This window comes from Protopterus annectens, chromosome 1.part2, assembly GCF_019279795.1.
Source record: "Protopterus annectens isolate FY-2018-M chromosome 1.part2, PAN1.0, whole genome shotgun sequence".
Lineage (NCBI taxonomy): Eukaryota > Metazoa > Chordata > Ceratodontiformes > Protopteridae > Protopterus > Protopterus annectens.
Window position 1 is genome coordinate 955043495 of NC_056727.1, and position 24000 is coordinate 955067494.

Sequence of the window (24000 nt, forward strand, 5' to 3'; positions counted from 1 at the left end):
GTCAGGCTGAAGGGGCCTCTCAGGTTACTATTCTCCCTTCTATGCCTAAGGTGGTTAGGCCTTCTGTTACTGTTCCTAAGGCTCCTTCTAAGGGCAGGTCTGTTTTGCCTTCCTCTGGTGTCAGTTCTGGTTCTTCAGGGTCTGTGCCTAAAAGCACATGCTTAAAATGGCAGAGGATTTGATTACTTTAATTAGAGGTTCTATGCCCCCTCCTGATAAGAGGCCCAGGATGGAGCCAGAGTTGGAAAGTTTGGAGCAGGCCTCAGATGATTCTGAGTCTTCTGCTGAAGACATTCAAGATTTCCTTCTTATTCTGATTCTGATGCAGAGGATTCCACTCCTTCTGCTTCTCCTCCAGAGGATTTTTCATTTTCAGAAACTCTGCATTCCATGAGGGAGCATTTTAAGTGGGAAGGACAGGATTACTCTGATTCACGGAAGAGACTCAGGGAGTTCTTGTTTTTGCCACAGCATAGACCCTTAGCTATACCTCCGGTTTTGGATGTTGTTTTGGATGTTTTCTCAGAGGCTTCCCTTAATCCAGATTCTGTGCCTCCTGCTCCAGTTAAACCTGACAGGTATTATAGGGTGCCTGAGGCTCATAAATATCTGTATAAGAGTCCTAGGGCGGACCCAGAAACTATTAGTCAGGGGCCTAAGGGTGTTAGAGCCTCTGTTGTTAAGAATCCGGTTCCTCTGGATAAGGAAGCTAGAGCTTTGGATAGATGGGGTAAGAAGGTGTATACCTCTTCTACTTTAGCGATGAGAGCTTTGAACTGCCAGTTTCATATGTTGAAGTATCAGAATTTCTTCCTTTCTCAGCTAAGATCTAAAGTGGATGCTTTAGCAGAGGGCATAGAGTGTAAAGAATTGCAGGATTTAGTGCATGTTTCTGAACAGGTGGGAAAGCACTCTTTGCAATGTGGTTTTGATGCTTTACAGGCTTCTTCTAGGGTGGCTGCAACTGGTTCAGTTATTCGTAGGCACGCCTGGCTTAAGGATCAGAATTTGTCTGAGCATGTTAAGTCTAGAATTCTGGATGCCCTTTACAGTCTGAAGTTTTGTTTGGTCCTCCTGTGGAGTCAGTCTTAAAGAAAATGGAAGACAAGGCTAAGTCTATGCAGACTGTTAAAGATTTTTTGCAGGTACAACCTCCAAAGTTTAGTAGAAATTGGCCTACTTAAGGGGTGGACGTACCCTTCTTCTGATTCTCAGTCTAGGGGTAGATCTAGGCGTGGTAGGGGCAGAGCTCAGAGTACCTTCAGGCCGAGACAATGGAGTTCGCCTGCTCAGTCTGCTGGTGAAGGCAGGGGCCAGTCCTTTCGTAAACAGGCCCAATGACCTGCGTTTTCAGCTGCCAGATTCTTCCTGCCTGGCAGCTCCTTTGGGAGGAAAGTTGGCTCTTTTCAAACAAAATTGGCATTTAGTTACCCAGGACAAATGGGTATTGGACATTATAAACCGAGGCTACAAGTTCTATTTCCATACCATGCCTCCTTTGAAGGGCATGCCAGATGTCCCTCCTCGGCAAAGGATAGAGGCTCACAAACAAATTTCTTTACTTCTTCAAATGGGAGCTATACAGCCAGTTCCTCTGTCAGAAGTGGGCCTAGGATTTTATTCTCGCCTGTTTCTAGTTCCAAAGAAAGGGAACACGTGGAGACCAATTTTGGATTTATCTATCCTCAACACTTATCTGGACATTCCAAAGTTCAAGATGCTGACTTTACAACAGCTTTTACCTCTGTTGGGAAAAGATCACTGGATGGTTACTCTGGATCTCAACGAGGCTTACCTTCATGTTCCTATCAGGCCCAGTTGCAGGAGGTACCTGCGTTTTTGGGCTGGAAATTTACGTTATCAGTTCTCTGCATTGCCCTTTGGCTTATCTACTGCGCCCAGAGTGTTCACAAAGGTTCTGGCTCCAGTGATAGTCTTTTTCAGACTAAGAGGAATACAGATTTATCCTTATTTGGACGATTGCCTGATTATTGCACAGGAAAAGGACGAACTTCTTCAACATCTACAGTATGTGATGGCAGTGTTAAGATGCCTAGGGTATTCTGTGAACGAAACAAAGTCCAGTCTAGTACCCTCTCAGGACATGTGCTTTCTGGGTGTGAGACTGAATACAGCTTTCCAGATGGCCTTTTTGACCCCGGACAAACAAAGAAGCCTTTCTCTTTATTTTCATCAAATGTCTCTACGGTCCAGGCCGACTGAAAGGACAGTCCTTCAAGCCTTGGGGTTCATGGCATCTTGTATTCTGGTGCTTCCCAATGCCAAATTGCATATGAGGAAGCTTCAATGGTATCTCAAAAATGTATGGACACAGCACTGCCAAGATCTAGACACTGTCATTCAGATAATACCTTGCATTCAGAAGGAGTTTTTGTGGTGGGCTCAGGAATGTCACCTAAACAAGGGACTCTCTGTGACCCGGCCAGAGGCGAGTCAGATTCTAACGACAGATGCCTCGGACAAGGCTTGGGGAGCACACCTCAATGGAAAATGGGTGCAAGACACGTGGCCTGTCAAACTCCAACATTTGCATATCAACTTGAAGGAAATGTTAGCAGTCCAGTTTGCATTGATGGCTTTCAAAGACTTACTTCACCCAGGGCAGGTGTTGATTCAAACAGACAGCACTACTGTCATGTGGTACATCAACAAGCAAGGGGGAACCCATTCTTACCCTCTTTGCAGACAAGCGATGATTTTGTGGGAAATTGCTCTCAATCTACACCTCAATCTTCAAGCAAGGTTTCTACCAGGAGCACAGAACTCCTTAGCAGATGGGTTGAGCAGACAAATAGTGGATCCTCACGAGTGGAAATTGGATCCTCATGTATTTCAAAAATTGACAGTGTTATGGGGAACTCCAGACATAGATCTGTTCGCTTCTCCACTAAATTACCAGTTGCCAAAGTTTTGCACAAAAATGTTTCATCACACAGCTTGGAAGGTGGACGCTCTATCATTCAGTTGGAACAATCTGCATGTATATGCCTTTCCACCTCTGCCTCTTCTTCCCAAGGTACTTTTGAAGGCCAGACAGGACAAGCCAACCATGATTTTGATAGCACCGGATTGGCCTCGACAACACTGGTACCCACTACTGAGGAGTCTAGTACGAGAACCTCCATGGCCTCTGCCTTTGATTCCGCACCTTTTGTCACAAGAGGGCAATCACTTCCTCAATGTCAAGATTCAGTCTCTGCATCTAACAGCCTGGCATATTCTGTTTTAGACTCTGGAGGGTCTCAACTTCCACAACAAGTTTTGAATGTTATTTTGGAGGCCAGGAGGCCTAGTACCAGGAAAGTTTACGCTGATAAATGGAGGAGATTTTTTATTTGGAGCAAAGGAAAGGACTTTGATTTCTCCAAACCTGATTTAAGTGTTGCTCTTCAATATCTTACTGAGTTATTGGACAAGGGTTTGTCTTTCTCCTCGATAAAGGTCCATGCTGCAGCCATTTCTGCTCACTATGATTGTGACCCTCCTTTATTCTCTCACCCTTTGTTTAAGCAATTTCTTAGAGGGGCAAAGAATATAAGACCCCCACGTAGAGCTCCTACTCCTGCTTGGGATCTCAATTTTGTGTTGGAAAAGCTTACTCTACAACCTTTTGAGCCTGCAGCTTCGGCCGAGTTAAAGTATTTGTCATGGAAAACTGCTTTTTTGTTGGCCATTACCTCTGCAAGAAGGGTTTCTGAATTACAGGCCCTCATGGCAGTGGAGCCTTTCCTGATTTTTCATAAGGATAGGGTATCTTTGCGTACTAATCCTTCCTTTATGCCTAAAGTGGTTTCTAGTGTGGCCTTAAACCAAACTATTCATTTGTCTACTTTTTATGCTAACCCCCAAAATAAAGGGGAGAAAATGTTGCATACTTTGGATATTCACAGGCAGTTGCGTTATTATTTGAGCAGAACCAAGGAGTTCAGACAGTCTCAGCAGTTGTTTGTTTCTTTTGCCTTGGGTTCACAGGGTAAACCTGTTTCAAAACAAACTATTTCTAAATGGATTGGGTTTTGTATTTCTTTCTGTTATTCCCATCATGGTAAGGAGATTCCGGCTGGAATCAGGCCTCATTCCACTAGGGCTACTGCTACTTCCACGGCCTTTCTAAGGGGGGTAGCTACAAAAGACATTTTGGAGGCAGCTACTTGGAGTTCAGTGCATACTTTTTCTAAACATTACCACCTTCCTCTCTATTCTAAGTCTAGGGCTGGATTTGCCACTGCAATTTTACAGGGCATTTTAGCAGCCCCTAATGCTTTATGATTTTTACCAACCTCCCTTTCCCGTTGCTTTGGGATTCTACCCATAAGTAAGGACTGCAGCAATGTGAGATGAAGAACATAGTACAGTTTTGTACCTACCATAAATGTAGATGTTCGAAGATCCACATTGCTGCAGTCCAATTTACCCTCCCTCCTTCCCCACTGTAGTTTAACAGGGTGCTTTAGGTGATGGTTGTTGTTGGGCATGTTTTTGGGAGGTATTCTGTTTTTGGCTGTGGCCTTTCTTGTTTGGCCTTCTGACATCTGGGGCAAGAAAAGACTGAGGATATGACGTCGGTCATGCGCCTTTATACCCTGATGCTCTGTCAGTTCTAGGCGCCCATGACCGACGTCAGCCTAATACTTTGGTATTCGGGCCGACCGAGGACCGCGGACTACCCATAAGTAAGGACTGCAGCAATGTGGATCTTCGAACATCTACATTTATGGTAGGTACAAAACTGTACTTTAGTTGCCAAAATGCTGCCTTCTATTAAAGAGACTATTACATCCCATAATCCGATTGTTCATTATTGCTGTCCGTCTTCACCCCAACACACACACACACACACACACACACTGCCAGTACATTGCTGTTTCTGCACATTGTTTGATGGTCATTTCCATTAACATAATTCTTTTAATATGACCTGAGAAGCAAATCTTTAGACAGCTCATTTTTTCCTAGTAGACAACCCCGTCTAGGAGTTAGTCAAATCAAAGATATTTATTGTATTGGGAAATCCACCTGATAGAATACTTTGCTGCTCAGAGCACCCAGAGGAAACCCACACAAACACAGGGAGGACATGCAGACTCCACACAGAAGGCACCCCAGCTGAGAATAGAACCAGAAAACCTCTTGCAGTAATGCATCAAAGCTGTACACTGAGCCAGTGTGGTGCCCATTAGGAAGCTTTTTTCCCAGCTAAAGTTTAACTTTTAAAAGTGCCACAAACATAGGAAAATGGAGACAGAAGGGGCGGGAGAGACTGATTTGTTAATCAGTTAAGTAATTAAGGCTTGCTTCCCCTTGACTTCATTGTGTCCTGATGTGGATGCACTAATTAAAAAAACTACCTAATAGGTCTCCAGTCTCTAGTTTCTCATGTTCACAGCTATCTTAAATGTTAACTGTAAGCTAAAAGATTATTAAAAAATAGCTTCACTTTTTATTTGTTTATAATTTATCAACAGCATGAAGATACAATTTGGGAAATTGAAGGTCTTTTTAAGCATGCACTCGATCTTTTATTAGAATATAGATGATAAGCCGTAAGTATTTCTTTTGAACGTTATGTTTCTTGCCAGGAAGATCAACTTTTAAAATGGTATAAAGAAGAAGATAGCATGTCAAAATAGCACATTTATTATAGATGCATGAAGCATAGTTCCTGCAGGCATTATATTATATTTTCTTGGTGCTAAGCAAAGAAAGTAAGATAACCCATTGCTGGGACCCATTATAGATGTCATTCTTGAACATGTATGATGTGTACTTGGATGTCTGTACTTTTTCTTATGTGCTATTTTCCCCTGTATTTTTGTTATTTACACTATTTTTCCATCTAATATGAAGTTGTTGCGTCTTTCGGCTTTTCCCGGTTAGGGGTCGCCACAGCAGAACTCCGGTCCGCTAATTATTGGTAGTTGATTTTTACGTGCCGAGTTACCAGCCCTGACGCACAACCTTCAATGAAGGTACGCCCATTCACACATGTCTCCACGCCCATTCACACATGTCTCCACGCAGAAGACGCTCTAGCTGAGAATCGAACTGGACAGTGTCTGACTGGGAGGCGACAACACTACCGCAGCACCACCACCGCATCTAATACGAAGTAAAATAAAAATATCACAAATGCTGTTGGGTGTAGTGCCGCTGTTATGTAAAGTATTGACTTTATGTAAATATTTAATGTTAAGTTGTCAATCTCGCCTTCATTCTTGCTTGATGGGTTCGGAGCCGATCCCTCGGCTCCGACTCGGCACTTGCTAAGCTCGAGAGTCACTTTTACCAGCTCGAGGCAGCCCCATATCCCATGATGCAAGGCGGTAAGTACCCAGATCTCTTTTGCCGCTTCGCTTATGAGGTCCTCCTTTTACCAGCTCCTGGTAAGTGATTCTCTTTTTGGATATTTAAGCCCCCTTTTCTTAAAAAACCCTTAATTATTAGTTATTAGTTAATTTTTTTACCTTTTGTGACAGAAAATCCCTGTCTTTTCTAATTTATTTTAGTCAAATTTACCCATCCCATCCCCTCCCTGTTAGGGTGTGTGTGTTTGTTTATAGAAATACCTTTTTGGTATTTTATTTTAGTTAATTTTTTGACTGGTGTGTGTGTGTGTTTGTGTAAAGCACCATGTCAAAGGAGAGGGTCTCAGGTTTTAAGAAGTGTGACTCGTGCTGTCAGAAGATGTCTCTGACAGACGGTCACACTTCTTGCCTGTATTGCCTGGGCCCTCTTCACCTGCAGGACTCCTGTGCTATTTGTCATTCCTTCAGCCAGAGAGTCCTGCAGGAAAGACGTAACAAACTGATCCTTAGGGGCCTTCTTAAGCCGGAGGGCTCTCCGGCTAAGTCGGCCCCATCCAAATCAGTTAAATCTTCCAAGGCCCAGGCTTCTGTGTCTAAGCCTGCGGCCTCGGCTCCGACTTCGTGCGAGTCGAGATTGGCTCCGGCTGGAGCCGATTCTGGCTTAACAAAGCCTTCGGCACCGATGGCTATCGGTGCCGAATCTGTATCGACCACTTCGATGTCGGCTCCGATCGGTTCCGACACCCATGTGGCACAGGCATCGGTGTCGGCTCCGATCGGCTCCGACACCGTTACTGGTGGCTGTATCGGCTCCGGCTGGAGCCGATACATCGAGCTTCCTGTCGGCTCCGAGGTCGGCTCCGACAGGATCTATAGTATCGGCTCCGATGGCTCATTCCAGGAAGAGGCCGAGGTCTCCTTCCTTGGAGCCGATACTTTCGGCTCCGGCTTCACCTCTTCTATCGGAACGGAGCCATCGGAGCCGATCTTCAAGGTCATCCAGGTTGTCAGATCATGACCTAGAGAGTGGTCAGTAGATTACTTAAGTCACAGGTACTGGCCCAAATGTTACATAGTCCGTCTCAACAGGCGACTGTTGGTCCACACGCCGTTACAGTTCCTCCTTCAACTCTACCCCAGAGCTTGGAGTTGGAGTCTTCGGGAATGGTTACTGCTACGGCTGGAGGACGGATACCCCCTTCTGTTCCTTCAGCCTCTACTCTTATCTCCTCTTTGAGACCTTCCTTAGAGGGATTCGGTGGTCGGGCTTCCATGGTCTCCTCCGAGGGGTGAGTGGCATCGGACCCTTGTCCGAACCGCTCTTCCCCTTGGAGCCTCGGCCTTGGTGAGCTCGGCTCCGACATCTGCCTCGGAGACTTCCCTTCGGTGGTCCCTGGAGTTCCTAGCTCTTGGAGCGGGTTCTCTCGGACCTGCCTGGGAGGGGAGCATTCGAGGTAATGAAGAGTGTACTGGCCACTGGTATCAGTCAGCAGTCTGTTCCCGTAGCTCCTCCCTCTATAGTACCTGTTGACATCTCTGCCACTTCTCTTGCTACAGGACCCAGAGATCCTCTGCCTCAGGTTTCCCCATTGGGAATTTCCCCTCTTCCGAGGATTCTCCTGATGTTTCGGGAGATCCTCCTAGGAAGAGGACTTGTAAGAGGAAGCATGTAGACTCCCCGAGTCTGTCACTTGGATACTGACTTTGATGAGTCAGAGGGATCCCCTAGATCCCCTCTGAGGATGTCTCCTTCTCAGACATCCTAGAACTTCTGAAACAGAGGGAAACTGGCCCACCAACAATCCCTCTGAGGATGAGTCAGTATACCTAGAGGCGTTTGGATCTCGGCCCTCCACCTCCTGGGTGTCTCCGCCTTCGACCCCTTATGCAGGTTATTGCACGAAAGGCGTGGGCAGCTCCTGACTCTGTAGAGCCAGTCCCTAGGAGGCCTTCAAAATTTATCACTGCCCCGTGTGACAAACAATTCCTTACTAAGGGTGTCCCGCTGATGCCATGGTGGTGGCTGCGGCCACCAAAAAGGAACTTGCAGATCCTTCCGTGCCCGTCCATCCTCCTAATAAGGACTCTAGGACCATGGATAGGTGCGGTGGCGGATGTTTTCCTCAGCGACCTTTGCTATGCGTTCGCTGAATTACCTATGTCACTTCACCAGACTCCAGAGGATATCCTGAAGGAGCTGGGTGAAGTAGTTCAGGATCCTACAGCTGCAGGGGCTCAAGAAAAATTGCTTCGCAGCTAGGAACCCTCAATTCCATTGCAAACTCCTCCATGCGGCTAATATCTTATGCTGCGGATGGGCGAGTAGAGCCGCAGGTACAGGTGTGGCTCTTAGGCGCCAAGCCTGGATGCGGCTATGTGATTTTGCGGATCCCTTTAAGGCGTCCTTCACAAATTCTCCCTTTGATGGGTCAGCTTTGTTTGGCCCTCAGGTGAAGGAAACCTTGACCAGGTGCGAGCAGGATGGCAAGACTCTTTCTGCTGTTGGAGTCCGTTTTCCACCCCTTCTAGACCTTATCCCAAAGGACAGAAGGCGGAAGATGTGGTTCCGTAAATCCCAAGGAGTCACACAGATTCACGTGGTCAGTTTACCCCTAGAGGCAGAGGGGGTAACAACAACAGACGCCACTCTAGAGGCAGAGGGGTTCCGAAGAACCAGGGAAACAGGGAGCCTCTCTCTGACAAGCCCTTTCAGCATCCCTGAGGTGTTGCCCGGCTGTCCCTCCTTGGAGGCAGTCGGGGGAAGATTATCACTGTACCCAGAAGCCTGGCATTCCCTCACTCAAGACAGATGGGTACAGTCGATCATATCCAAGGGTTACATAATTCCTTTCGAGGAAAGTCCCTTCCCCTCAAGTTCCCTTCCAGATGTACCACCCGGTCTAAGGGAGATTGCAGAGTCAGAAATCTCAAAACTACTGCAAAAAAAGCCATTCAGCCAGTTACAATAGACCATTCAGAGCCGGAATCTACTCAAGGTTCTTTTTGGTCCCCAAAAGACGGGAGACTGGAGACCAATATTGGATCTCAGCAGACTCAACAAGTCTGTCAGGAAGACAAGATTCGAATGGTCACTCTGCAGTCAATTCTGCCCATCTTACAGAAGGACAACTGGATGTGCTCAATAGATCTTCAGGATGCGTACTATCACATCAAAATTCACAGGCGCTCCAGGAGATTTCTCCGCTTTCGGCTGGGGTCCAGTCATTTCCAGTTCAGTGCCCTGCCCTTTGGTCTCACTACAGCCCCAGAGTGTTCACCAAATGCATGGCAGTGGTCACGGCTCACCTGAGACGTCAAGGATTCCAGGTGTTTCCGTATCTCGACGACTGGCTCCTGTCAGCCACCACCAGGCATCAGCTTATACAAGCCAGGGATTACACAATCGACCTTTGTTCTCATTTGGGCATCTCAATCAACTTCGAAAAGTCATCCTTATCGCCCTGCCAGTCTATTACCTTCATAGGCGCAAACTTAAACACTGTTCGGATGTCAGCTACCCTTACAGAACAAAGAGTTTCAGACATTCAGACTCATGTCAGGATCATTCTGGCCAGCAAGAAAATACAGGCCAGAATGGTTCTAAAGGTATTAGGTCTCATGGCTGCGGCCATTACTCTTCTTCCCTGGCTCGATTCTACATGCGCCTTCTTCAGTGGATGCTGTTCACACAATGGTCATACCAGCAACTTCCAATGCGTCACCAGATTCTGGTGACACAGACATCAAAGAGCATCTTGCTTGGTGGATCACATCGTCTCAGGTTCACCAAGGCAGGTACTTTGTACCCCATTCCCGATAGCCACTGTCACCACGGATGCCTCCCTGATCGGGTGGGGGTCATTATCAGGGCAGGATGGTTCATGGGGCGTGGCAGCCGTTCGAGTACCATCTGCACATAAATGTCCTGGAGATGAGAGCAGTGCTTTTAACGTTGCAAGCCCTCAACGACTTTCTTCCCGTAGGGACAATTGCAGTCCACACAGACAACATGTCTGTAGTTTGGTATATCAACAAACAGGGCGGAACCAAGTCCTACCCCTTGTGTCGAAGCGCTCAGACTATGGCAATGGGCGATCTCCTCTCATCGGTTTCTGGTAGCAACGCATATCCCTGGGAAAACCAACATTATAGCGGACAGATTGAGCAGAGCTATCCTCATGCCTCACGAGTGGTCTCTCAAGCAATCTATAGCGGAAGAGATTTTTCTGGAATGGGGTCGTCCATGTTGCGATCTTTTTGCTACTCCCCAAAACAGCAAATGTCCAGACTTCTTCAGCCTCTTCCCTCTATCAGGCCATCCCCCCAGAGACGCTCTGACCCAGGATTGGCCCCAGGGACTTCTTTATGCCTTCCCTCCATTTCCTCTGATCCCTCAGGTTATCCAGAAAGCTACCGTTTTGAGAGCCAAATTGATTCTCATTGCCCCTTACTGGCCTCGACAGGTTTGTTTTCCGTTCCTCCATCATCACCTTTTGGTGCAGCCGTGGCATCTGGACCCAGTGCCAGATCTTCTGATTCACCAATCGGGTCAGCTGCACCGGTCAATCCCTTCTCTCAACCTCACAGCATGGTTGCTCCACTTCCTTCCTTAGCCAGGCTTCCTTTGATCTCTAACCCAGTTAGAGACATCATAGTAGCTTCACTAAAATCCTCTACCAGGAGGATTTATACAAGCAAATGGAAACGTTTCTCTTATTGGGCTAAGGCCAAGAATATTGATCCTTTTACTGCCCTGTTCAGGCAGTCCTGGACTTCTTAGCAGAGATTTTTCATGCAGGCTCCTCTTCTTCCACAGTCAGAGTTCAATTGGCTGCTATCTCCAACTTTCATGTCGGGTGCAGATCATAATATTATGTCCCATAGGCTCTGCAGGGCCTTCTTGAAAGGAATTTTCCTACTAAAGCCTCCAATCAGGAATCCTCCTCCTCAGTGGGATCTAAATTTAGTGCTGACATCCTTGATTCTTCCCCCTTGAGCCAGCTGTTTCTTGTTCCCTGAAATATCTTTCTTGGAAAACTTTATTCCTAGTGGCTATTACATCTGCCAGGAGGGTGTCTGAACTTCATGCTCTTTCGGTTCGACCCCCCTATTTGGTTTTTCACAAAGACAGAGTATCTTTGAGAACTAATCCAACCTTTTTACCTAAGGTCGCTTCAAAGAACAATCTGAATCAATCCATTGATCTCCTGTATTTTTCCTAACTATTCAGATAGAGCTGAACAAAAGCTACATTATCTTGATGTCCACCGTCAACTTAGATATTATTTGGACAGAACAAAAAATTTAGAAAATCTGATCAACTTTTGTTTCCTATGCGGATAATAAAAAGGCCTTCCTGTTTCTAAAGTGACCTTGTCCAGATGGCTTTCTTCGGTCATCTCTGAAATTTATACTCAGGGGAAAACAGCTGTGCTCAAAACCTAAAGCACATTCAACTAGGAGCTTAGCTACTTCTACAGCTTTTCAAGCTAGACTTCCTTTGGACACTATTTGTGCAGCGGCCACTTGGGCTACTCCTCACACTTTTGTTTCCCATTACAAATTGGACTTGGCCTCCAGGGACAGAGCCAGTTTTGGCTCTACAGTCCTCAAGAGTTTGTTCCATTGAGCCACCCAGGATAGAGGTGCTAGGGGCGGTCCCATCAAGCAAGAATGAAGGCGAGAGTGACACCTTAACATTAAGAAGTTATGTACCTACCATAACGTTCCATGTTAGTTGTCTTCTCTGCCTTCTTTCTTCGACCCTCCCTCCTTCCCCTGGCCTGGACAGACCTTGTATAAGAAACTGTTATGCTGAAGACCATTCAGACCTGGTCCTTCTTCCATCTGTAAGTTTTCTTTCTTCCTTTGGGAAGTATTTTATGCTTGGTGCTATTGCCCTTTGTCAGCAAACGAGATCTGGGTACTTACCGCCTTGCATCATGGGATATGGGGCTGCCTCGAGCTGGTAAAAGTGACTCTCGAGCTTAGCAAGTGCCGAGTCGGAGCCGAGGGATCGGCTCCGAACCCATCAAGCAAGAAAGAAGGCGAGAGAAGACAACTAACATGGAACGTTATGGTAGGTACATAACTTCTTATTCAGTGCAATGTGATCCTTGTAATGATGCCATTGTACTTGTAGCTTGCTGGGTTGTGTAATGTTGTGTTGCTTAGTGATTGTTTTTTTTTTTTGTTTTTTTTTTTTTTTTGTTTGTGTTTTTGTCCTTATGAATTGTGCTTGAATTGCATTTACTTTATTTTGCTCCTTTTGGAGTCCAGGTTGTGGATGAAAAGGCATTGGGGCTAATCCACTTACCTGGTTAGCAGGTAGATAGATATTCTGGTAGACTCTGGTAGATCTCTGTGTTATATGACAAGATCACCTTTTTGGGCTTTGATATAAATAAATGTATATAGTAACTGCCTGGAAGGACAGATGTGTCCACTCTCATCTATTCTTGGAGTGCCTAATCATCATCTGCTTCCCATTACCAAATACAGCTCACAAATTTTGAAGGGAGTAAAACCTGTAATTTGTAACTGCTGGTCCTGTGAGACTGGAGTTAAGAAACGAAGTGGGAAAGGATGGTATATATGGTGACTGAAATAGGTGACTTTTTTTTTTTTAATCGCGTTGTCTTGTATTTGGATGCAAATAAACATGCAATAAGGTGTTCAGCATGTAGTATGTGCACATTATTGATGTTTATGGAGTCACACTATACTGTTTCTGAACATCTCTCTCTTTCTGAGAGGTAGCAGATATTCTGTTGTAGAAGTATTGCTGTATTGAATTTTTGTTTCATTTTAGATTGTGTAAACTATGGCCTGCCTCATGATATTTTATCATCAGTATTTCTGAATATTATCATAATTGAATACTGCTGTAGGGGAACAAGTCTAATGTGACTTTGTAACAACCCAGTAGTGTATCTTTTCAAGTCTTAATGTTTGTGTTCAGTCATTGTCATTTGTGTAACTTTGACCTGGGTTAAGGCTGTCTTAGCCAAGTAGTAATAAATAATATGTTGTACTGTATCATTGTACATTGCGTTATTATGACTCTTGTTTTGTAATCAGCTATTTCACTGCTAGCTGTACATGACTTTAGGAAGACAACTTTAGTAAATGGGCCGTTTTTATACCTTACCTTACCAGTTTTATGCTCCACAGGTACTGTAACATCTGGCCCTTCTAGTTGATCAGGGCCTGTTATCACCTGAGTGTGTATTCTAAGTGCTTTATCAGGCAGAGCAAGCTTTAAAAATCTGTTGCAGCCACCTTGTGAATTCAGTTGTGATGGATTTTTCTCTTTGTAGTTCAAGAATATGGTGGCTTCCAAAGTAGCAGAAAGTAGTTTAATAAACCCTACTCTCTTGAATGGCAGAGATGGGGTCAGTATAGCATTGTGCATCATCCTCTTTTTAAGGTTGTATAAATTTTACATTCTATTACTGTACCTCCTAGACAGTTTAGGAAAGTACAACTTGTTATCCACAGCTGCTTTTCGGATTATGTTAGTTATCTAAATTAATTGACTAAATGCAAGCAGTGTTGTAAGCAAAGTTAGTTAGTTTTGTAGTCCAAAGCATAGCTAGTGTGGGAGTGAAGAAAGCAGATGCCCAGGGTGCATATTGCTAGGGGGCATGATCATCAAATGCCGATTAGGTGGTTATATAATACCAACATCACTGAACTGCCTTGGAGCAGCAAAACTGAACGCAGTGTCATATTTGCTGTGCTACTGCTTCCTTCATTGTTCATTTTGTGATATGAAAATGTAGTACGCTGCTGCTGGCATGGGTGAAGCTATCCTTGTTGTGTGCAGTTTGCTACAGTTGTTTAGAAAGAAGAACTAAAGTTTAAGAACTTTGTTCCTCAACTTGGAGTTGAGTAGAGGGGCATCAGATTGGGGAGCTGCAATAGGTGCCAGAGCATCTATGGCTATTCTTATAGCATTTCATGACCTGTATTTTATTTATTTTTCTGTCATTGCATGGATATTAATAAAACACAGTATTGCCCAGAATGGATATAGATATGTAAAGCTGCAAAGTGCCTTGCTGTACCCTCACTGAAAGGTAAAGTACATCTGATTATGAAGTCCCTGTCGATGACCTGGGTGTGAATCTGTTTATGAACTTTGCTTTTCATTTCATTTTACATTCATAATATCAGCTTTAGTAAGGCAGCATTTCCTTCTTTTATTAGGAAAGATAGCAGTGTACAGGAATGCGGTAGTTCTAATGTGAAACAAGGAGTAAATATGCCTACATTTTAATGTTTTGCATCAGTTACTTAGAAAGATAGAATTTAGTGGTACCTAAAGGCCATTTAGTTCACCTGGCCTGGTTGTAGAGTGGTTAGATAATTGTAAAAAGTAAGAATGAGATAAAGTTTAGTTGTTATTTCCTTTTTCTTAGGAGTTCATGAAGAAAGTGGAAGAAAAGCGAGTTGACGTGAACCGGGCTGCTGGAATGGGTGAGGCTATCCTTGCTGTGTGCCATCCTGACTGTATTACGACGGTCAAACACTGGATCACCATCATACGTGCCAGGTTTGAGGAGGTGAGTATAAAAGGCTGTGCATTTAGTAACTCTGTGGCAGAGGGGTATATATATTCAAAAATGTTATTGCCACTTGTAAGTGGTACTGATGTGTAACACTGTCTATGTTATCTGTGTTGCATGTAATACTTGCTAAGTTCTTTAGTATGTATACTGCCTTTTGTCATTTATTTGTCTGTACTTCTATTTGTAGCTGCTTTTTCTGGACAAGAGAGGTGGGAGGCATTTTTCTATTGTAAATAAGAGCAGGAAGGTGGCAGCTTTTGTCACTGTTCATTGGTGAATAATCTAGTTCAGATGTATTAAGCACTGAAAAGATATTGATTATGTGACACCGAATGGCATGGAAAATTAGCTTTTAGTCTGCAACAGTAGTTACAAGTCCTGTAGATGATGCATGTTTTGGGAGAATTAAATTATATATAATTCATTAAATATAAGGAGAAGCAAGGAAAATGAAAAAAAAAAACAGTCTGAATAGAACAAGACAGAGAGTAGCATAAGACCCCATTGAAGGATAGAGATGGAAACTATGAATCCTTACTTGTGGTGTGGTTAAATGAGAGAATTTTCAAATACTTTTCAAAATTGTGTTGCAAATGCTTTGGTAATTTTTTTGTTCATCTGCAATACAAGGACACTGCACTTTTAAGTAATTTTCCGAGAGGTATTCTCCAACTTTTCACTGCTGAATGTTCGTTACCCTGGTCTTACCAATTTTCTTGGTTGGTCCACAGTGAGTAAATGTGTAAGCCATCTTTATGTCGTGAACGTTTAGGTTTCTTCTCTCTGGCAGACTCAGCAGTGTGGACAGTGTGCAATTGCACTGACTGATTCTTTCAAACTGTTTAATTCACATTACAAGTAGTTGGGTATAGAAGAGAATTAATTTCGTAGAGGGAACAGCATATTTACAGTGCTATAAATCTAAGAATTAAAAGTATGTCTCCCTGAAAAATCTTTCAATTAGATATATTCCTTATAAATAAAAAAATGTGGTGGATAAATACATAATTTTGTTATAAGCCTAATAGTACTGTTTGACATAGAAGTCTAAGTAAGTGGCTATTAAGACATACAAAAACTTGGTAAAAGTGGTAGAAAACTGCATTTATGTAGTGTTTTAAATGTAAAGGAAAATGTTATGAATTCTCTCTAAATAGCAAGTCTCTAGGATCTCACAGAAATTCCTGATGGGTAAACCAGCACTGTAGGGAATTTTTGATTAATCTAAGCATAGCGGAGAGTGTTTTCTGCACCAGTGACTGTTTTCATATTTTGAGCCCAGTAGTACATATGGTTGAACAACTGTTGAGGATTGTTAAGTACTCTAGAAGAGCCCTTTTCTTCCTTTTGAAGTGGAGAGGGGGGGCAGTGATTCTGACAGTAGCACCGTTATATAGGTCACTATGGGGCTTCATAATTTTCTTGCAGTGAGTAAGGTAGGATCACATCTACACAGTAGATTTTGTGTGGTGTAGATTTTTGCTCTGCTGTTTACTTTGAGCAGAAATCTGCTGTCAGAAAAGGGAGGAGAGAAGAGACACTTGGATAAAGTTAGGTTAGGTGCACTGTCTTTATAATTATGGTTCACTATCTGATTCACTAGGTTTGGATCCATAAGCAAAATTGCAACTGGGGAAGAGTCTGAAGAAATCGAAGCAGTGAAGTGAGACACAACTGTGATGGAAATGAAGTTGGACCAAAAAAAAAACATAAAAAAGAAGTTGCTGTTAATTGTATATCTAATGAAAAGGGTGTTTTGTTGTGAGTTGCAATCATTTATTAAGGTCTTATTTAAGTATGTGTCATTGATGGTTTGTTTTGTTTTTCTGTGTTGTAGGTGTTAACTTGGGCAAGGCAGCACCAGCAAAGATTGGAGTTGGCACTGGCTGAACTAATCAGTAATGCTAATCTTCTTGATGACTTGCTGTCTTGGTTACAGTGGGCAGAGACAACATTGATTCAGCAAGATCAGGAGCCCATCCCACAAGCTATAGAGCAAGTGAAAGATCTCATTTCACAGCACCAGGTATAGTTTGATATTCACTTTTACTTGAGTAATACAATCCTTTTTTTGTTTTTCAGTATGATGGTCTCAGTTTCACCACCAACACTTTTTTTTTTCTTTAAAAGTCATTTATGGAAGAAATGACAAGGAAACAGCCTGATGTAGATAAACTTACAAAGACCTACAAGCGAAAGTCATCGGAATCGACTCATGCAACATACATGGATAAAACACGGAACAGTACGTGACTGATTCTTTGAATTTTATATCTTAGCAGTCATGATTTAACGACACATGATTTACATTTTCTATTCTTCTGTGATGTGGAAGTGTGGTTGCTTCATTAATTCCACAGTACAGCTAGTTTTACTGCTGTTATTCAATGAGTCTATTTGATACATTAAGTACATCTGTTAACTAAGAGACTTGGACAGTCCTTGTTTACGGGACACCTGATTTAGTTTTTCAGTAACATTTGAAGTAACTTAATCCAGTCAAATTTGACTTCTATTGTTTTTCACCCATGGAGGAGAAAGCTCTCTTGTGGTCACAGTAACCACACCCCTAACTGAACACAGTAACATCCAGTGTATGTATGGTAAGTGTATTGTTACCATCCCATTTCCTGCTGCTGACTGCCCAGATCTCTCTCTTGTGGTCATCAGTAGACAGCTCATGTATTTAATACTAGGAAGGTTTTTCATAATCATCATATATGAAAGGGTAACCATCACAGCTTTGTCTGTATTTCCTTAGTCGTTTGACAGATTTTTTTTTTACCATACCATTCATGATCACCTTAGAGTTTTAGACCATTTTTGCTACTTACTTCCTTGAAAAGATTGAGTCAGGAAATGACTGGCAAGAGTGTACCAAAGAAATGCATGGTGATTTTCTAATCTAGGGACACCTGGTAATGAAGTACAGTAATATAAGGTTAGGTGTAGTCCCGGCCTTAAGGACCCGACTCCTCTTTTATAGCTGCTTCTGCCTTTTGCTTGTTTTTTTTTTTTCTTTTTCCTGATCAGAGATGATAGCTATGCTAGATGGATGGTAATCTTAGCATTCAGTTGACTTGAAAAACTTGTAGTGGGAAAACCACCCCTTAGCCCCACTTTGGGGAAATGTATCCCAGGTAGAGGGTTTATCTTTATTTGACTCGGATGGCTGTTGCTAATACTGGTTGAAAGCTTGACACACTGATTTCTCAAGGCAGGCACGTAGTGTGACTTTGATTATGTTTTCCCTAAATTCCTCTCAGCAGACTAGAGTTTATAAGGATTCTTTATTTAGAACTGCTCTTCATCCTGTGTCAGTATATGCAGCTATACTGCCACACACGTTTCACTTCAAGAAAATTTTCTTCATGTGGTACAAGTTGGTCAAAAGATTACTTCTGAGAGTATAAATGCTGTGAAGCATTAGCTAAACACTCGTTAAACCTTGGTCCTAGTTAGGGCACTGTGTTTCCAATCATCACAGATGTTGCTGTGCCTGCCTCTGTGGCATATTTTCAGTTGCCAGCAATGTCACTCTTTGTATGTTATTTTTTGCACCTTTCTTATCACCTCTTAGTAGCCTGGTGCTTCTTTGTTACATGAAGTTTATTATAAGGAAAATGTTCACCTTTTTTTTTTTTTTTTTTAAATCATTCCACACTGATGCAACAAAGCAGTAGGTCCCATATTTGTCTACTAACATTTGTTTACCAGGAAAGTCCAACTGGATAATTTTATCCATTTTCAGTGGAGGCCCAGGGTGAAGGAGCTCCACAAATAAAAGAACAGAAAATACATATACTTAGGTGAAAATTGACTTGTTGTAATATACTGTAAATACATAGGTAAACACAAATATTAATACACACATACTATCGTTAAAACAAGATTAATGCATTATCATGTATCAGTGAAATGAGAAAGAGGTTGGCAAAGAAGAAGTGGGATTGTCAGAGAGATGAAGAAAGTAGACAGGAGTATAAGGAGATGAGGTGCATGGCAAAGGGAGAGGTGGCGAAGACTAAGGATAAGGCATGTGAAGAGTTGTTTGAAAGGTTGGACACTAAGGAGGGAGAAAAGGACCTGTATCGATTGGCTAGACAGAGGAACTGAGCTAGGAAAGATGTGCAGCAGGTAAAGGTGATAAAGGATAATGAGGGAAACATACTCACAAGCGAGCAGTGTGGGTTGAGGAGATGGAAAGAGTACTTTGAGGGGTTGATGAATGAAGAGAATGAGAGGGAGAGAAGGCTGGATGATGTGGGGATAGTGAATCATGAAGTGCAGTGGATTAACAAGGAGGAAGTAAGGATAGCTATGAAGAGGATGAAGAATGGAAAGGCTGTTGGTCTAGATGACATACCTGTGGAAGCATTAGGTGAAATGGCAGTGGAGTTTTTAACCAGATTGTTTAATGAAATTTTGGAAAGTGAGAGGATGCCTGAGGAATGGAGAAAATGTGTTTTGGTACCGATTTTTAAGGATAAGGGTGATGTGCAGAGCTGTAGTAACTACAGAGGGATTAAATTGATCAGTCACAGCATGACATTATGGGAAAGAGTAGCGGAAGCTAGGTTAAGAAGGGACGTGATGATTAGTGATCAGCAGTATGGTTTCATGCCAGGAAAAAGCACTACAGATGCAATGTTTGCTGTGAGAGTGTTGATGAAGAAGTACGGAGAAGGTCAGAAAGAGTTACATTGTGTTTTGTAGACTTAAAGAAAGCATGTAACAGGGTGCCTAGAGAGGAGTCATGGTATTGTATGAGGAAGTCAGGACTGTCAGAGAAGTATTTAAGAGTGGTACAGGATATGTACAAGGGTAGTGTGACAGCAGTGAGGTCTGCGGTCGGAGTGGCGGATGCATTTAAGGTGGAGGTGGGATTACATCAAGGATCAGTTCTGAGCCCTTTCTTATTTGCAGTGGTGATGGACATGTTGACAGACGAGATCAGACTGGAGTCCCCGTGGACTATGATGTTTGCAGATGACATTGTGATCTGTAGTGAGAGTAGGGAACAGGTGGAGGAGACCCTGAAGAGGTGGAGATATGCTCTAGAGTGAAGAGGAATGAAGGTCAGCAGGACTAAGACAGAATATATGTGTGTGAATGAGAGGGAGGATAGAGGAATGGTGAGGATGCAAGGAGTAGAGGTGGCAAAGGTGGATGAGTTTAAATACTTGGGATCAATATTTCAGAGTAATGGTTAGTGTGGAAGAGAAGTGAAGAAGAGAGTCCAGGCAGGATGGAGTGAGTGGAGAAGTGTGTCAGGAGTGATTTGTGACAGACGATTACCAGTAAGAGTGAAAGGGAAGGTCTACAAGAGGGTAGTGAGACCAGCTATGTTATATGGGTTGGAGACAGTGGCATTGACAATAAGGCAGGAGTTAGAGCTGGATGTGGCAGAGTTAAAGATGTTAAGATTTGCACTGGGTGTGACGAGGGTGGACAGGATTAGGAATAAGTATATTAGAGGGTCAGCCCAGATTGGAAGGTTTGGAATCAAAGCCAGAGTGGCAAGATTACGTTGGTTTGGATATGTGCTGAGGAGGGATGCAGAGTATATTGGGAAAAAGATGCTAAGGATGAAGCTATCAGGTAACAGGAAAAAGAGGAAGGCCTAAGATAAGGTTTATGGATGTGGTGAGAGAGGACATGCAGGTGGTTGGTGTGACAGAGTAAGATGCAGAGGACAGGAAGAAATGGAAACAGATGATCCGTTGTGGCGACCCCTAACGGGAACAGCCGAAAGATGAAGATGAGTGAAAAGTGTTAACATGTTATAAGTGCGACAGTTTATTACTCTCTCATAAAGCAAATGTCGGAGTGGAAAAAGAAATTCTAACAGTGAATAAGGAGGGAGGAGAGGAAGGGAAGGGGTGAGTCAGAAAACATATTTGTTAGAGTAATAAGTTGGTTAGGTGTGGGAGGCAGAAAAAGTAATGAGTAAAAGCAAGATTAAGAGCAAGAGAAATAAAAACAAGGAAAATAATGAGAGAATGTATAAAGGTATTAGAGGAGAAGGAGCTGGAGTCAGACAAGAATTATTTTAATTACAGCCTAAATAAACAAATGTTATGTATTGCCCTGATTGGTGCAGGGATCGTATTCAAAACTTTTGATATACGGTATGAGTATAGACTTTGAGCACAATTTTTGTAAGGCTTATAAATGTCAAGCAAATTTTTGTGAGAAGATCAAAGGTGACAACTTTGGTAGTGGTGGAGAATCATACTTGTATCTAAGAAGGAAGTGAGATTAAATATAATTTTGTGTGTTGAGAAGCATATGTAATAGGAAACCCATACTAAGAATATTCTCGCTCAAGACAGTTTTGCCATTGTTTGATTTAGGTTTTAACTATTTATTTACAGGCAAATGATATATTTTAAATACAAAATGACATTCAAATGTTCTATATTTACATTAATATGTGATATTGTGATATCTTTATATAGTTTGAATTCCCAAAGTGAAATAAAATGGCTTAGGACCTATGTATTTTAATATAATATGAATACATTGGACTGTTTATAATTATATTTAACTACAGTTTTTAATCACAGTTTTTAACTACATTTTTTTATATATATAATTATTAAAATAATGTACATTTCTGATATTATCCAAATGAATTGTATAAGCTTTTGTGAATCTAATTGCTGCTAGGGAATAATTTAATATGAATGAGTCAATGGGGTTTAGTGTTTAGTAACATGTACTACTGCTTTAAATTAAACTAATTGGTTTTTAATGAATGTAATTAAGATTTAATTGTTGAGTATATTTAATAGGACAGTTTGGATGCACTGGTCTTTTCTGATGAAGTCTATTTTGAACGAAAACGCAATGTGTTTGTTTCAACAAAGGCGTTAATGTTATGGTCATTGTTCTGTGGTGAATAAATACGTGTTTGGTGAACCTGGTCTCGAGCATCGGATTGCACTGTGGTGTGGACTACATCTGTGTTTTGCTGGCGATTTGTGGTTTTGAGTATTTTCAGCAGTTCCTTTCAGTTTATTCTTGGTGGTTTAAGGAGCGAGATGGACGGTTCTTCCACAGTGGAGTCGCGTGGCTCTGATGACGTAGGAGGTATGCGCAAACTAGTTGGGCAACTGACGGAGCTCATCAACATTTTAACTCCACTAAGTCAAGCTTTTTTGGATAACCATAATATTCAGCGTTCTAACAATCGACGATTTTCTGGTGGAGGCCATCCAGGAAGGGGAAGGGAACAGGGCGAGCTTATGGATCAAGAGAACAGGATCGGCGACCCTGGAAGAGAGAATTCTTTCCATCCCAGTGCTACACCCCGTATATTGGTGGATGGTAACCTCCATGTGCAGGAGAGAGCGGAACGTAACGACAGCAGCAGTAACGCTGTGGATAACCCAGGTACTGTGAATTTTATGGGAGCATCCAATTCAACCATGAATAATTTGGAATGGTTACGCTCCAAGCCTAATATTGACTTTTTAGTGAACAATTCTAATGCGGTTGGTCTCATGAATGGGACCTACAAGCAAAAGTTGAACAATCTAAATAATTTAATGTACAAATATAGGGCGCTAGTTATAGAAAATGAATATTTACAGGAATGTATTGGGAAAGGTATAGTGCCTAAAGGCCTAAGGGTATTTAAGTTTCCCAATAATGTTATGTATGGTTCTACCTATTACAATGAATTGGTTGCTGTTTTTAACAAATGTGGTTTGGATATGTTAAAATTGATCATTAAAGAAAATGAGAGAATTATGGATGGTATACAGAACGATATTGAAATTTTGGACCAATGCATTCATAAAGATTTATTGTTCAATGTGCATGAGGAGAAAATCAAGTATTTAAACATCAGGAAAAATGTTGAACAGAGATGTAATGACCTTATACAAAGAAAGATTAAAAAGTTAGGGAGAGATCTACATGATTACAATACGGACAACAGTTATCCTAAACCTCAGGGGTCACATAGAATTTATGGAAATTTACATGTAGGGATTGGTGATGGGAATGATGAGGAAGTAGAAAATATGAATCAAGATGGAGTAGAAGAGCATCTGGGAGAAGGAAATGAGGAATATGATGAAGCCTTTCCTCCCTTACGCAGATCAGAACGTTTAATTAATAAACATGGTCCGTATAATGGAAATTTTCAGTGGAGGGGAGGCAGAAGGGGGAGGGGGAAGTACTACTAATCCCTCACCCAGATCTCCCAGTTAGTAATTCAGATATTTGTACCAATGATCACTGCCTAACATGGAACAATTTCAGTATTTACAATTTTAGTAGTCTACATGTAGTAAAAGAACACTTTACACTTTTTTCTAAGGGCTTAAAATTTATCCCAAATAGCAATGGAGACATGTCCAAAAGTCTTCTAGATATAAAGTTATTTTTAAGGAAAGTGAATTTTAACATTATGTGGCCTAAAGCCATTCATAATAGAACAGGAAATGGAATGGAAAAGGATGGATTGAAGAGAAAAAGTATATACAATCCACCATTGCATCCCCAAATCAAGAATTTAGAGAAGGTGATAGAGAAGGAAGTCAGAACGACAAGTTTTAGTAATAAGTATTGTAATAACTTAACCAAGAAGGAAAGAGATCTTTTGTATGAAATAAAGAATAATAAAGAAATAAGAGTAATGAAGCCAGACAAGGGAGGGGGGATTGTATTCATGGATTATATCTTGTATGATAGTAAAATATATACCCAACTATGGAATGAGGACAGGTACAGTACAGTCTCTAGAAACGAAATTAATATAGCCTATCACAGAATAGATACGGCTTTATATGATATGTTACAGGAAGGGTTAATTAGTCCCAGCAGTTATGGGTTTTTGAAAGTTGATAAACCGAGGATCCCGGTTATTTTTGGGATCCCAAAAATCCACAAAAACCCTTCCGACCCCCCTTTAAGACCTATAGTATCAGCTGAGGGGTCTAAAACCCAGACTCTGGCTAAATATGTGGATGCAAAGTTGAAACCAATATGGATTAATAAAACAAGTATTTTGAAAGATTCTTGGGAGTTATTAAATGATCTAAATGAATGTGCATGGCACGAAAACATGTTGTTCTTAACTATCGATA

At 42.1% G+C, this 24000-nt stretch overlaps 1 protein-coding gene across 1 annotated transcript in view; it reads left to right on the top strand.

Annotated features, from left to right (window-relative positions):
* LOC122792184 (microtubule-actin cross-linking factor 1-like) overlaps window positions 1-24000 on the top strand; it is a gene marked incomplete in the record, with an annotated part of 3579694 nt that overhangs the window by 3269435 nt on the left and 286259 nt on the right. Inside the window, 3 exon segments of the mRNA XM_044059907.1 lie at window positions 14750-14893; window positions 16737-16925; window positions 17030-17144. Of these exon segments, the coding sequence (XP_043915842.1) occupies window positions 14750-14893; window positions 16737-16925; window positions 17030-17144 (448 nt within the window).